Source organism: Cynocephalus volans, chromosome 12, assembly GCF_027409185.1.
Source record: "Cynocephalus volans isolate mCynVol1 chromosome 12, mCynVol1.pri, whole genome shotgun sequence".
NCBI classification, from domain to species: Eukaryota; Metazoa; Chordata; class Mammalia; order Dermoptera; family Cynocephalidae; genus Cynocephalus; species Cynocephalus volans.
Genome location: NC_084471.1, coordinates 6,159,809 through 6,174,471, shown reverse-complemented (window position 1 = coordinate 6,174,471; position 14,663 = coordinate 6,159,809). Strand labels below are relative to the sequence as shown.

The 14,663-nt window shown below is 45.9% G+C and overlaps 1 protein-coding gene across 1 annotated transcript in view; it reads left to right on the top strand.

The window, feature by feature from the left end:
• The window catches only part of ARHGAP8 (Rho GTPase activating protein 8), a 67,552-nt gene that overhangs the window by 37,307 nt on the left and 15,582 nt on the right, over positions 1-14,663 (top strand). The window contains exon 6 of the mRNA XM_063074955.1: positions 2,095-2,205. Within this exon, the coding sequence (XP_062931025.1) occupies positions 2,095-2,205 (111 nt within the window). The remainder of the gene's footprint in view (positions 1-2,094; positions 2,206-14,663) is intronic.

Below are 14,663 nucleotides of genomic sequence, written 5' to 3'. Positions count from 1 at the left end.
GAAACAGCAAAAGAAGAGAGTCCTAGAGGTACCTGGTTTGGCAGGTTTAGGAAGGGTGGCCACAGGCCAATCAGCACAAGAGAGGGGATAGTCCGATGGTCTGGCCAGGTCCCTTCCCAAGTTTTGGCACCATAAATGAAGGAAAGTGAGCTGAGACACCGGGAACCAATCAAGCTTTATTAAATGAAAAGAATCTGCCGGGCTGCGCTCAAAGTGGAGGGCAGCCCAGGGATGTCCTCAAGATGGAAGGCAGCCCCAGGTGTGGGGGTAGGAGAGCTTATATAGGGTGCCAAGGGCTGGCTGATACCATCAAGGAGGGGCTTGATGCTTAATGCAGAAGCTATGTGACCAGGGTGGGGAACTGCACCCTTGCGGAAGCAAAAGGGTTTCTGTTTTGCAGAAGTCACAAGGCTTCTTGTAAAGGGAAGTGGGGAGGGGGTTGGTGCTGGAGTGGAAGACAAGGCCGGCAGCTATTTTGTGCTTATTGTGTGCACAATGGCTCCGGTCACGTCCAGGATCCATCAATACCGTGTATGGAATGAAATATCACAGGTGCTCTGGAAGACAGTACATCCACTGACTCTTTGTTGAAAGCTTAGTGTGTCTGCTATGAGGACTAAATGTAGGATCAGATGAGCAGAGGGCAGCTCACAAGATCTGTGTGGTCAGGGTGGCCACATGGCCAGTGCAGCGGGCTTGAATCCAGCCCAGGTCTCCTGACCCCCTCCTGGGCTCCCTCTGCCCTTTACCTCTCCCTCCCTGAGGAGCTCCTCTGGAGCAAGGCCCTTGTCAAGACACTCGCAGGTGAGGTCAGTGCCCTGACGGGGGGTGTTAACTGAACTCAGGTCTGGCTGCCCACCCCCTCGAGAAGGAAAGAAAAAAGGACTCAGAAGTCGAATGGCTGTTGTTAGAAAAGCAGCTGTACTCAGCTGAGAGATATGGTAGCCTATCACATCTCAAATATTTACATTTACTGAGGGGTTTTTAAAGGAGAGGTTGAGGGAATGGAATGTGGGAAGTGAAAATCAGAAGATATTAGTTATGAGGGTCTGTATCTACTGGTCAGGTTCAAGGTCTCACCAAGGCCTCATCTGGCTTCTGTTCTCATCTTCGCTGTTATCTCAGGACCCTGCAGGATTTTGATTTGCGCCGGTGCACTTGCCTGGTGCCCAAGGTCAGCTTCAGTCATTTGGCCTTGATCATTTCTCAAAACTCTACAAATTCTCAAAGAAAGAGCTGTTAGCTTTGCAAAGTATTGATTAACTTCTGGGCCCGTTTTCTTACTTAGTGAGTGAGATAAGAAAGTCAGGGGATGGCTCTGAAGTTTTACTTGAAGTTTTAACCTCCACTTCATAGTTGATTCCTTCTCTTCCTAGCTCATCTGTTCATTTGTGGTTTTATTCAACCATTCAACAAATTTTAATTGGGCACCTACTGCATGGCATGTGCTGTTCTAGGTGCTTGGGATAAGCTGGTGGATAAAACTGATGGGCCCATTTAGCATCATGAGCTAACTCGTCTCAAAATCAGATACTTCGGAGACCAGACAGTGGCAGCGCCCACCTCTGGGCTGACTGCACGGCAAGCAGGCAGGGAGCCCTGTGCTGGGCAGGGTGGGGCCGCCTTGGCCGGGGGTTGGCAGGAGAGACTGAACATTTGACGGGAATTGGACTACGCTTCCTACCTTTTGTATGAACACCCCCCAGCACTGGGGCATTGTGAGAGAGAGAGAGAGAGAGAGAGAGAGAGAGAGAGAGAGAGAGAGAGAGAGTGTGTGTGTGTGTGTGTGTGTGTGTGTGTGTGTGTGTGTGTGAGAGAGAGAGAGAGAGAGAGAGAGACAGTGGGGACATGTGGGCCCAGAGAGAGGGAGTGTGTGTGTGTGTGTGTGTGTGTGTGTGTGTGTGTGTGTGTGTGTGTGTGTGTGTGTGTGTGTGTGTGAGAGAGAGAGAGAGAGAGAGAGACAGTGGGGACATGTGGGCCCAGAAGGATGAGACACTCACGTACCCCACAGACATTTGTGGGCACTTGCAAGTGGCCTCTGTGGCCTGAAGGTGTGCCCCACCGGTGAGAGCTGTGCTTCTGTTGTGTCCGCAGGTACGATGAGAAACTCCAGAACCTGCACCAGGGCCAGCCGCTTTCTGCCTCTAAGACGCCGCCACCACGGCCCCCTCTGCCCACCCAGCAATTTGGTGTCAGTCTGCAATAGTAAGTGAGCCCAGAACATGGCCTGCTAAGCTGTGGCTTGAGCTGTGGAAGCTTCTGTGTCCGGGGCAATTTTCCCAGACCTTTGCCTCCAGCAGCTGAGTGTCCCCCGGCAGGAAAAAGGAACCATGAGCTCATCACTGGGGCTGAGCACTCGCTGCTCTGGTCGGAGCGCCATGTGTAGGGGACTGAGCCATGGGCAGAGGCTGGGGACCTGCGGTTTCCTCCTGCTGCTCACCAAGCAGCTCTGACTCCCTGCCCTCCAGATTCACGGCAGGGACAGTTCTCACAACCTTCAAAGTGAGGCTGGTCACGTGACTTGCTTTGGGGGACAGTGAAGGAGCAGGTGTGGGCGTGCCCACTCAGGGGGAGGCTTCCCGAGCCCATGGCAGTCCACCTCACGGTGGTGTGGGTGGTGCGCAAGCCAGGTCGAGAGGGTGCCTCTCCCCACCGTGTCCCTGAGCGACCACAGCCTGCACCCTGCTGACTCCCACCTGACACGGGGCATAGTGAGAAATAAGCTTTTGTTGGGCTCAGCCGCTGAGACTTGGGGACTGCCATTGCTGCAGTGTGACCTACCCTTCCTGACTCATTCCTGTTATCAGCCATGTGACCCGGAACCCTTCCTCCTCTCAGCCTCTTATCTTCTGAATGAACGATTTGGGTTATGCGATCTTTCATCTTTAGCGACTCCTTGCAAATGCTTCTGTGCCACCCGTCCTTCCTCCCTGCTGCACCAGCCACTTCGTCCACCTTCCATTCACCTCAGCAGCTCCTCCTCCAGGAAGCCCTCCGATACTCTAGACTATGTGCAGGGCCCTCGCTGCAGCCCTGATCCGAGCAGCCTTCCGTGGAGAGTTTCTCTGACTGTTCCCCAGTTGATGGTGAGCTCCTTGTCTCTCCTGGATCCCCTGTTCTGTGAATAGGCCAGGCAGGGTGGCACCTGGACTGCTGAAGACAAGGGAGGTGTTTTATCCTACAGCCCCCGTGGGGCAGTCAGGTCCCGTCTACACAGCGTTTCCTGGAGATGGTAGAGAGTCCCGGAGAGCAGTCTGCCCATTCCCATTTAAGTTAGTTGTTTCTTGTTAGAAACTCATATGTAATTTGGATTTTTACTTAAAAATCTGATGATCGATAAGGCCCGTGCTGGACTTTGAAATACTTGGGGAGGTTTTGAACACCAAAGAGGCTCTGAGCGGCTTCCAGACCAGGGAGGAGGTGTGCCTGTCACCAGCCCTTCCTAAGACACCTGGACTCAGGGTCCCTCACTAGGCCGCTCCCGCGGGCTCTGGGGTTAGAAGGGAAGCAGATATGGCCCTGGGGACCTGCCCTCCTTTCTTGTCCTAGGGTGAAGGAGGGAAGGGAAGGCATGTAGGAGACAGAATAGTGGCCCCTAAAAATGTCCACGTCCTAATACCCAGAACCTGTGAATGGGTGACCACACATGGCACATGTGACCACACATGGCAAAGGGAGCTTTGCAGAGGTGATTAAGTTAAGGGTCTTGGGATGGGGAATTGTTCTGGATTATCTGTTGGGCCCCAAGCAGTCACCAGGGTCCTTATAAGAGGGAGGCAGGAGGGTCAGAGTCACAGAAGCCGATGTGATGGAGGCAGAGGTTGGAGTGATGTGGGGCCAGGTGCCAGGGAAAGCAGCTGCCTCTGGAAACTAGAAAAGGCTTGGCATGGATTCTCCCCAGAGCCTCCAGGAGGAGCGCAGTCCCGTGGCCCGTCTTGGACTTCTGACACAACCAGAACCATGAGACAATAAATCTGTGCTGTTTTCAGCTACTAACTTTATGGTAATTAGTTACAGCAGCCACAGGAAAGTAATGCTGGGGACAGTGTGTGGGTGTGTGTGGGAGGGAGATGTGTCCAAACCTTGTTCTGGGGCGAGGCAAGTGCTTCCCACTTGCGGTGAACTTGATAGTTGGGTCAGGAGCGGGCCTGGCATGCAGGCGGGGAGGGAGTGTGGGGGTCTTGGGTGTGTCACAGCTGGAGGACTGGTGTTCCCCACATGCATGTCCTAGACCAGGACTATCCCGTAGAACCTCCTGCCGGGACGGACATGGTCTGCACTGTGCAATACAGATGCAGCTGAGACACGCAATTTCCAGCTTTGATGTTAACTGACTTAAACGTGAGCAGCTGTCTGTGACTGCTGGCTGCCGTGTTGGACAGCACAGCTCCAGCCTATGGGGTTTCACCTCCGCCTCCCCGACCCGGGGGCCCACGAGCGAGATTCGCTTACCGAGGCATTCTGTACGCACTTTGCGAGCACACCAGCAAGAGAATATGGTATATGTTGAAATGTGATGTCCCCCCAGATACATCTGGAACACAAGTTTTACCAGCAAACAGTACTTCTTTTGCTTTCTTTAAACATTGTAAAAGTGCTGCCACAACCTCCTCACCTGCCCTCACCACCCCTCAAGTCAGCCCAGGAAGGCAGAGACCGAGGCCCCTCTGGGGGGACGCTGGTGAGCGTCGGCCCTGGAGACCAGGCCCAGGGAGGCCCAGCCAGCGTCCCCAGGGTTTTCATGCTGCCCCATGTGTTTTCCCCACGTTTCTGAGGCCTCTGTGCCTCCAGCCTGTCACTGGCTCTGCTTGGCAGATGCTACCCCGCTCTGTGTGCTGATAGACAGGGGTCCCAGGGGCCTCGGCAAGAGGCATTTCCATCCTTAGGGGCCTTCACCCGGAGATTCCAGCCATGCCTTTCAGAGCCAGTCTGTCATCTTATTATCTAACAAAGCTTTTAAAATGTAAAACAAAAAACCCCCACAAACAAGCATAACTCACAGACTTCTAAAGCCTGAGTGATGTATGGGGGAAGTGTGGGTCACCTGTGAGGGGCTCTCGGCTCCACGAAGGCCACCAAGGACTCCTGTTTTGATCTTGCATTCCGAGCAGGTGCCCCTCAGAGCATGTGGGCACAGGCTCGGCAGCAGATGTAAAGACTCTTTAACCGTCACCTGGCCGTGGCCCGTCCCTAATTCCAGGATCTGATGGAACTGTAAGAACCAGCTTATTACCTCTTCAGGGAGTGATGAGTAACACCGGGCAGCCTTTGAAAAACATTCCATGCGTGCCACTCAGAGACAACCCACGCGTTTGCCTCTTTACATTAATATTTTGTGCCGTTTCGTTGCCAGTGACGATGATAAAATGCAATAAACATATTCAGTAAAGCACCAGATATGTAATTTGTTTGGACTGTGAATGAATGAAAGTCATTAAAATTCATAACCAAATCCTGCTCACAAATGCTGATTTGCTGAGTACGTTCAAAAGCATAGACAGAAAGTTGTCACCGTGGAATGAGCTAATTAAGTTAATATGTGAAGGGCCAACAAATCCAGAGGTCACTGCTTATTCGCCATCCCTCAAGAGGGAAAAGACAAGCACGGAAAAGACAAGCACGTGAGTCCTTTCTGGGCACCATGAGGTGGTGGAAAGAGGGCGAGGCCACATGCATGCACCGGCACTTTCCAGCTTTGAGAAGTCAAGCTACTGACTTGACTTCTTGTCCCATGTCTTTCCCTGTAGCTGGAGGTGAAGCCCTGTCCTCACCCTCCAGGGCCACGGGTGGAACAGGGTGTGCCGACAGTAGGAGCCGCTGCCCGCTGCCTGCTGCCTGCTCACATTCATCCTCCAGAAAGCCCCCACTGATGAGTCCACACTGCCCGGGGTGTGGGCTGCTCCCGTGGTACTTGTGTGTGACACATTCACACAATCTGCACACACAGCCTGCATTCTCGAGGCCTAGCACAGAGCAAGAGTCAGTGAATGGATGCAGGACTGTCCTACAGGTGGGTTCAGGACACTGTCTAGCCCTGGGATGACCTTTATTTTAAAGTATGCAATTCAATGGTTTTTAGTATATTCACAAAGTTGTGCCACCATCAACATTATCTAATCCCAGAACATTTTCATCACCCCAAAAGAAACCTTGTACCCATTAGCAGTCACTTTGCATTCCTTCCTCCCCCAGCCCCTGACAAATACTAATCTACTTTGTCTGTCTAGATTTGCCTATTCTGAACATTTCACATAGATGGAATTACATAGTATGTGGCCTTTTGTGGCTGGGTTCTTTCACTTAGCATAATGTTTTCAAGGTGCATCCATGATGTAGCTGAATATATTCCATTATATGGATATATCAGATTTTTTTATCCGTCCATCAATTAATGAACATTTGGGTTGTCTCACTTTTTAGCTATTATGAATAATGCTGCTCTGAAAATTCATGCGTGTGTACATATGTTTTCTATTCTCTTGGGTATCTACCTAGGAGTGGAATTGCTGGGTCTCTCTATGTATAATTTTTTGAGGAACTGCCAAACTGTTTTCCAAAGTGGCGCACTATTTTATATTCCCACCAGCAATGTATGGGATTTATAATTTCTCCACCTAATCACCAACACTCATTATTATTAGTCTTTTTTTTTTTTTTTTTTTTGTCTTTTTGTGACCAGTGAGCGCACCGGCCATTCCTAGATAGGATCTGAACCCGCGGCAGGAGCGTTGCTGCGCTCCCAAGTGCTGCACTCTCCCAAGTGCGCCACGGGGCTGGCCCTATTATTAGTCTTTTTGATTATGGCCATCGTAGTGGGTGTGAAATATAGCTCATTGTAGTTTTGATTTGCATTTCCCTGATGGCTAATGATGTGAGGATCCTTTCGTGTGCTTATTGGGCATTTGTGCGTCTTCTTTGGAGAAATGTCTATCCATTAGATCCTTTGCCCATCTTTTATTTGGGTTATTATTTTGTCGTTAGTTGAAAAAGATTTTTTATATATTCTGGATACTAGACCCTTATTAGATATATGATTTGTAAATGTTTTCTCCCATTCTGTGGGTTATCATTACACTTTCTTTTTTCAATTTTTTTTTTTTTTGGTGGCTGACCTGGGTGGTGATCTGAACCCTTGACCTTGCTGTCACAATTCCATGCTCTAACCAACTGAGCTAACCAGCCAGCTCAATTTACACCTTCTCGATGGTATCTTTTGAAGCATAAAAGTTTTTAGTTTGGTGAAGTCAAATTTATCTATTTTTTTCTTTTCTTGCTTGTGCTTTTGGTGTTTTATCTAAGAAACCATTGCTGAACCCGAGGTCACAAAGATTTATACCTATGTTTTCTTCCAAGAGTTTTATTTAGGTCTTTAATCCCTTTTGAGTAGATTTTTGTATATGTCATGCGGTAGGGGTCCAACTTGATTCTTTTCCATGTTGTTTCAGCACCCTTTGTTTAAAAGAGTATTCTTTCCCCTGTGTCAAGTTCCCTTGACACCCTTGTCAAAAACCAATTGATCGTAACTTTTATTTCTGGTCTCTCTAATTCTATCCCATTGATCTATATACATCTATCCTTAGGCCAATGATGTCAGAGTTAAGGTCTGGGGGGGCCTCATAGTCAGCCACAACCCACCCGGTCCTCTTTCCAGATTCCTGACTCTGCCACAGAGTCACAGTAGACAGTTAGAACAAGTTTACTATAACAGAAAAGAAACACAGGTTCCACAGAGAGAGTGCAGCATGCTCCAGAGACTGAGCAGGGCCCACACCAAGCCTAACACAAAAGCAAGTTCAGTGCAGAGTGCAGGCTGGCTTGAGAGTGAGCAGCTGCTTGCTGAAAGTAAGTTAGATGCAAAGTAAAATGCACACACCTCAGCCAGCTAAGGAGGTAGGGCTGCCTCCAGGAAAGTGAGCAGCAGTCTCGCCTTCAGCTGGGATTCAGCTTTTATAGTTTCTCTATCTAATGAATATTCAATTAAGGGGGTGGCTCCCAGTTATATAACGTTTAGTCTTGCACATGCTCAGTTGGTCTCTTCCTGGAGCGTGTTCATTGGTCAGACCCTATCACATGCATCAGGAATATTCAAGAATGTTCTGTGCTCTCTACTGAGCATGCCCAGCCACTGGATTTGCCTAAGCCAGCCCCTTGTGGTCTCATTTTCCCCATGTTGGTGCTGAAAATAGGTCTAACTGGCAGCAGTAACTTTCCTTGAGAAAGCCAGGAGAAGGGGGCCTGAGACCCCAGGGAGTGGCTGGAAACCCAGAGACGTGTCCTGAAACCCAAGCCCAGGGACACCGAGCCCTTCCTGTATCAACAATACCTCACAATCTTGATTACCTTACCTTTTTCATAAGTTTTAAAGTTGGGAAGTGTGAGTTCTTTAACTTTGTTCTTTCAAGATTGTCTTGGCTCTTATGCATCTTTTGAATTTCTGTATTAATTTTAGAATCAGCTTGTTAATTTCTGTAAAAAGGTAGCTGGGATTTCAATAGGGATTTTGCTGTATCTGTAGATCAATTTGAGATCATCTTAACAATATTAAGTCTTCCAATCCATGAATATGGGATGTCTTTCTATTTATTGGGGCCTTTATCATTTCAATGATGTTTTGTAGTTTTCAGTGTACATTTTGTACTTTTTTGTTAAATGTTTTTAAATATTTTATTCTTTGTGATGCTGTTGTAAATGGAATTCTCTTAATTTCAATTGTTGATTGTTCATTGGTAGTGTATAGAATTACAGTTGATTTTTGTATATTAATCCTGTATCCTGCAAACTTGATGGACTTATTAATTCTAACTGATTTTTTGTGTGTATTTTTAAAGATTTTCTATATCCAAGATCATGTTGTCTGCAAAGAGAGATAGTTTTACTTCTTCCTTTCCAACCTGGATGCCTTTTATTGCCTATTTATACCTAACCATAATCTCCAGTACAATGTTGAATAGAATTGGTGAGAGCAGACATCTTGATCTTAAGAATCGGCAGTTAGTCTTTCACTATTAAGTGCAGGTTGAGCAGCCCTAATCTGAAAATTGGAGATCTGAAATGCTCCGAAATCCTAAGCTTTTTGAGTGCCAACATGATGCCACAATTGGAAAATTTCACACTTGGCCCATTATTCTTTCACTGTATTATGGTATGTCATATTTCTTACTGTTAAGCACGTATGTGTGAATAAGTGTAAGAAAATGATTGCTTATCAGTAGCATATAAATTCAGAGTCAGGAATGACGATCATGCCAAACAGCCACAGACTGTCCACATGGGAGGCTGAGATAGTGACACCTTTGCTTTCAGACAGTTCAATGTACAAAAACTTTGTTTCATGCACAAAATCATTTAAATTGTTGTATAAAATTATCTTCAGGCTATGTGTGTAGGTGTATATGAAACATAAATGAATTTCATGTTTAGACTTGGATCCCGTCCCCAAGGTATCTCATTATGCAAATATTCCAAATCAGAAAAAATGCAAATATTCCAAAATCAGAAAAAAATTTGAAATCCAAAACAGTTCTGGTCCAGGCGTTTCAGATAAAGGATACTCAGCTTGCATGGTGTTCGCTGTGAGTTTTCTGTACATGCACTTTATCAGGTTAAGGAACATCTTTTGTATTCCTAGTTTATTGAGTTGTTTGCTTGGCTGTTTTTTCATGAAAAGGTGTTAGATTTTGTCTAATGCTTTTTCTGTCTCAATTGAGATGATCACATGGCTTTTGTCCTTTATGTTATTGTGTATTACATTGATTTTCATATGTTGAATGAATCTTGTATTCCTGGGATAAATCACATATGTTCATGATGTATAATTTTTTTATATGTTGCTAGATTCACTTTGCTAGTGTTTTATTGAGGATTTTATGTCTGTATTCACCACAGATATTGGTATGTAGTTTTCTTGTAATGTCTTTGGTTTTGGTAATACTAGCCTCATAGAATGAATTGGGAAATGTTTCCTCCTCTTCTATTTTTTGGAAGAGTTTGTACAGGATTAGAGTGAATTCTTCTTTAAACATTTGGTAGAATTCACCAATGAAGCCATCTGATCTTGGGCTTTACTTTGTGGGAAGTTTTTTTTTTATTACTAATTTAATCTCTTCATTATATCTATGCAGATTTTATATTTCTCCCAGAGTCACTTTTTTCATTTCATCTAGGTTATCTAATTGGTTGGCATGTGATTGTCCACAGTACTCCATTTATTGCTGTGACATCACTAGTAATGTCCCCTCTTTCATTCCTGGTTTTAGTAATTTGAGTCTTCTTTCTTTATCTCTTGGGTTAGTCTGGCTACATGCTTATCAATTTGTTGATCTTTTTAAGGAACCAGCTTTTGGTTTTGTTGATTTTCTCTATTGTTTTTCTACTCTCTACTTATTTCATCTCTAATCTTTATTATTTCCTTTCTCCTGCTTATGTTGGGTTTAATTTGCTGTTTTTCTATTTAATTAAGTTGGAATGTTTGGTTATTGATTTGAAATATTTTTTTTTTCACTGTAAGCATTTACAGCTATAAATTTTTCTCTAAGCCATGCTTTAGATGCATCCCTTAAGTGCTAATGTGTTGTTTCCATTTTAATTTCAGTCATGCATCAGTTAATAACAGGAATATGTCCTGAGAAAAGCGTTGTTAGGCAATTTTGTCATTGTGTGAACATCGTAGACTGTACTTACACAAACCTAGATGGCAGAGCATACTACTCTCCTAGGCTATATGGTATAGCCATTATAATCTTATGGGACCACCATTGTATATGTGGTTCATCATTGATCAAAATGTCATTATGTGGTGCATGACTGTAATCTTAAAGTATTTTAAAATTTTTCTTGTGATTTTTTTCTTTGATCCATTGGTTTTTAGCAGTCTGTTGTTAAATTTCCACATATTTGTTACTGGTTTCTAATTTTATTCCACTGTGGTTAGAGAACTTCCTTTGTACGATTTAATTCCTTTTAAATTTATAGAGGCTTATGTCTATATGTATGGTCTAAATATGGCCTATCCTGGAGAATATTTCATGGACACTTGAGAAGAGTGTATATTCTGCTGTTGGGTGGAGTATTCTGTAAGTTTCTGTGAGATCTAAGTTGGTTTTTAGTGTTGTTCAAGTGTTCTTGAAGTGGTTTTTTTTTTTTTTTTTTTTTTATTGATCTGCCTAGTTGTTCCATTCATTTTTGAAAGTGAACCAACTTTTTTTGGCAGCTGGCCAGCACAGGGATGGAACCCTGGACCTTGGTGGTATCAGCACCATGCTCTATCTAACCAACTGAGCTAACTAGCCAGCCCTCCAACTATTATTTTTAAATTATTTATTTCTTCTTTCAATTCTCTTCATTTTTGCTTCATATGTTTTGGGGCTCTATTGTTAGGTACATAAATGTTTATAATTCTTATGTTTTTGTGACTGATTGACAATTTTTACCATTATAAAATGTTCATCTTTGTCACTAGTAACAATTTTTGTGCTAACATCTATTTTGTCTGGTATTGGTATTGCTGCCCTGGCTCTTTTTAGTTCCTGTTTGCATAGTATATCTTTTTTCATCCTTTTACTTTCAACCTATTTATGTCTTTTAATCTAAAGTGTGTCTCTTGTAGACATCATATAATTAGATCATGTTTTTTCCCCCACCCTCCCCTTTTTGATTGGAGTGTTTAATCCATTTACATTTAGTGTGATTACTGATAAAGTATGATTTACGTCTGCCATTTTGCTATCTGTTGTCTGTTTTATGTCTTTTTTATTCCTTTTATTCCTCTATCACTACCTTATTTTGTATTAAATAGATATTTTCCAGTGTGCCACTTTAATTTTATTGTTTCTTTTACTATATAAAACATTTTCCTAGTAGTTGCCCTAGGGATTAGAATTAACGTCTTAATTAATAACAATCTAGTTCTGATGAATAACAATTTAATTTCAATACTATACAAAAACTTTGTTTCATCCTTTCTTCCCTTCTTGAGCTGTTATTGTCATGCAAATTACATCTTTATTTTATGCTTACTAGCACAGATTTATAATTCTTGCTCTATACAGTGGCCTTTTAAATCAGAAAAGAGTGGAGAAAAAAGAGTTACAAAGTAATACATTCACACTCTTATATTTGCCTACGTAGCTACCTTTACCTGTGTTCTGTATTTCTTCATGTAGAGGCAAGAAGGCGTATAGCTGGGAGAAGGAAGAAACAGTACTGTGGAACTTGCAGACTCTCAGATGTTGGCTCCTCCCTAATCTTCCACTCCTTCCCCATTTGGAGGAAACATGATCTGATGGTGACAGATCCAGGGATACCCTTTGGGCTGCTTATTAGTGAGCAGGACCATGTGGCTCTTTTGGCTTCTGCTCATCTCCCAGAGTCAAGAGCTTAGCTGAACCAGTACCTATTTTTGCCAGGAAAGAGCTGATGAATGTCTGGCTCTCTGTTCTTCTTTTCCTTATGTGCTCAGAATATGCATGTCTTTGATCTCCTATATCATGTGGCTGTCCAGAGAGTATCTTTGCAGTTGCCCTTGGAGATCTCAGCCATGTGTGCCAGCCTGACTTGCCAAAACCGCACTCCATTAGAGTTTTAGGGACTGGCCTCCCTAATGATATCAAGCAGTTTCTTATTCCCCATCTGCCTCCAAAGAGGGCCAGCTCTGCAGATGTGGGACCACAGCATTCCCCAGCCTTGTTGCCACCTGCCACCTCCTAGCACCCCCAACTCAAAATACAAGGCTGTGGTCTGTGCCTTTTGACCCCGAGTACAACGACGACTTCAGAGGCAGGTTTTGATTTGAACCCTGGCTCCAGCCAACCCGAGGCTGTGTAACTACAGATAAAATAATTTGCCTCTCTGAGCCTCAGTTTGTCCTCTATAGAAATGGGGGTACGATGATGCAGCTAATGGGCAGGGTAGTGCATCAAGCACACAGTAGGTCCCCAGGACACAGTGGTCACTGTGATTGTTTGCACACACTGCCCAGTTCTGTCAGCGTCCAGGACTTCCCTGTCTGACTCTGGAGCTGAGAATTTTGTCAGTCAGTGATAGGAGCTGCAGCCCACCGTCCCGTTTCAGGAATTGGGATGGGATGTGTTGCTTTTTGAAGACAAATGACCATCTCAGTGGGTCAGGAAAAGCCAGGGTGCCCAGCCCAGGTAGGCTGCTCAGCACTCCCCGTTATCACTACTACGATTGCATGGGCCATTCCTGCCTCCCCCTCCCCCGCCCCTATTGTTTTTTAAAAAGTCACAATCTCTTCCTGTTTCTGCATACCTTGCATGCAAAACCAGGGGAGAACATGCTCTGAATTACTCTAAGCACGTCTCCCAAGGCGGGGGGAGGGGTACAATCAGAAATTATGTGCTGAGAATCCCGGGTGCTCTCCAGTGGGTGGACGGCTGTCCGAGAGCCAGGCAGGCACCATCGGCCGTGGAGCACACTGTGCTGCCCGACGAATGGTTCTCTGCCCCTGGGAGTCCTCCTGCCAGCGCCACCTCGGATCTTTAGCTCAGGGGTGGGTTTAACACAGTTTGTGCCTCCTTGCGAAGACCTGGCCCTGGCCCACATTTAGATGCACAGGGCGGGATGTGGTGTGATAGGATTTGTCACTGTGCTGGGCATCTCCCCCAGCCGGGAAACACCACATCTGCTCTCCAGAGTCCCCTAGGGTAATTGGTATTCTCTGCACTGACTCTGCCAGTCCACTGAGCAAGCCTCTTTCCGAGCCAGCAAGTAAGGGATGGGCGGTGGGGGAGAAATCCAAATTGTAGGTTTCAGCTCTATCGAGAGTAGTAATTTCATGCCAGGGCCCCTGGTCCGTGGTTAGCTCTGAAAGGTGCAGGCTGGATGTCGGTGCTCCTGAAATGCACGAGCAGAGGAAAGCGTGCTTGGCTGGGAGCCCTGTGAACCTGGGCAAGTCCCTCCCCACTGGGGACCTCAGTTTTCTCACCTGCTGGAGGAGGTTGGGCTGGATGATTTAAAGGCCTCTTCCTGCTCTGGAGTCTTGCTCTTAAAAAACAAAATATATGCTAAGCGTTGGGCAAAGTGGTCTTGTAGGAGCTCAGCCTCACTGTGAGTCGTCATCCGGCCTGTGCAAAGTGGTCTTGTAGGAGCTCAGCCTCACTGTGAGTCGTCATCCGGCCTGTGCGATAGGACTACCTCAGGCCCCTCCCAGGAACAGTAACCAGTCCAGGCTTTGGAACCAAACACCCAGGCCCTCCAGATGTGTGACCCTGCGCAAGTCACTGCAGCTTGCTGGATCTGTGTGTCCATGTGTGAAATGGGCCACCCATGTCTGGCGTGGGGAACTTGATTATCCCCTGGTATTAGAATGATTTTAATTGTCAGTGCCTTTGGCTTATAGCTTAACAAAGCCTTTTACATCCATTATTGTTTAATATTTGCAGACCCTGGAGAGAGATTGCCAGCATCTCCACTTTCCAAATGGGGAAACTGAGGCTAGGGTGGATATGGGACAAGCCAGCAGTGATCCAGCTCCAGAGCCAGGACTTCTGAGGATCTGTCTGGCTCCCTAAAGCAGCAGAGAGGCAGAGAAGAGCCTGCAGCCTTGGAGCGTCCTGGGAGAAAAGAACCCATCTGCCACATTCCTGCCACCTCAGGGACACCAGAGAGGAGAATGCCTGGGCGCTGCTTGGGCCCCAGGCCACCTC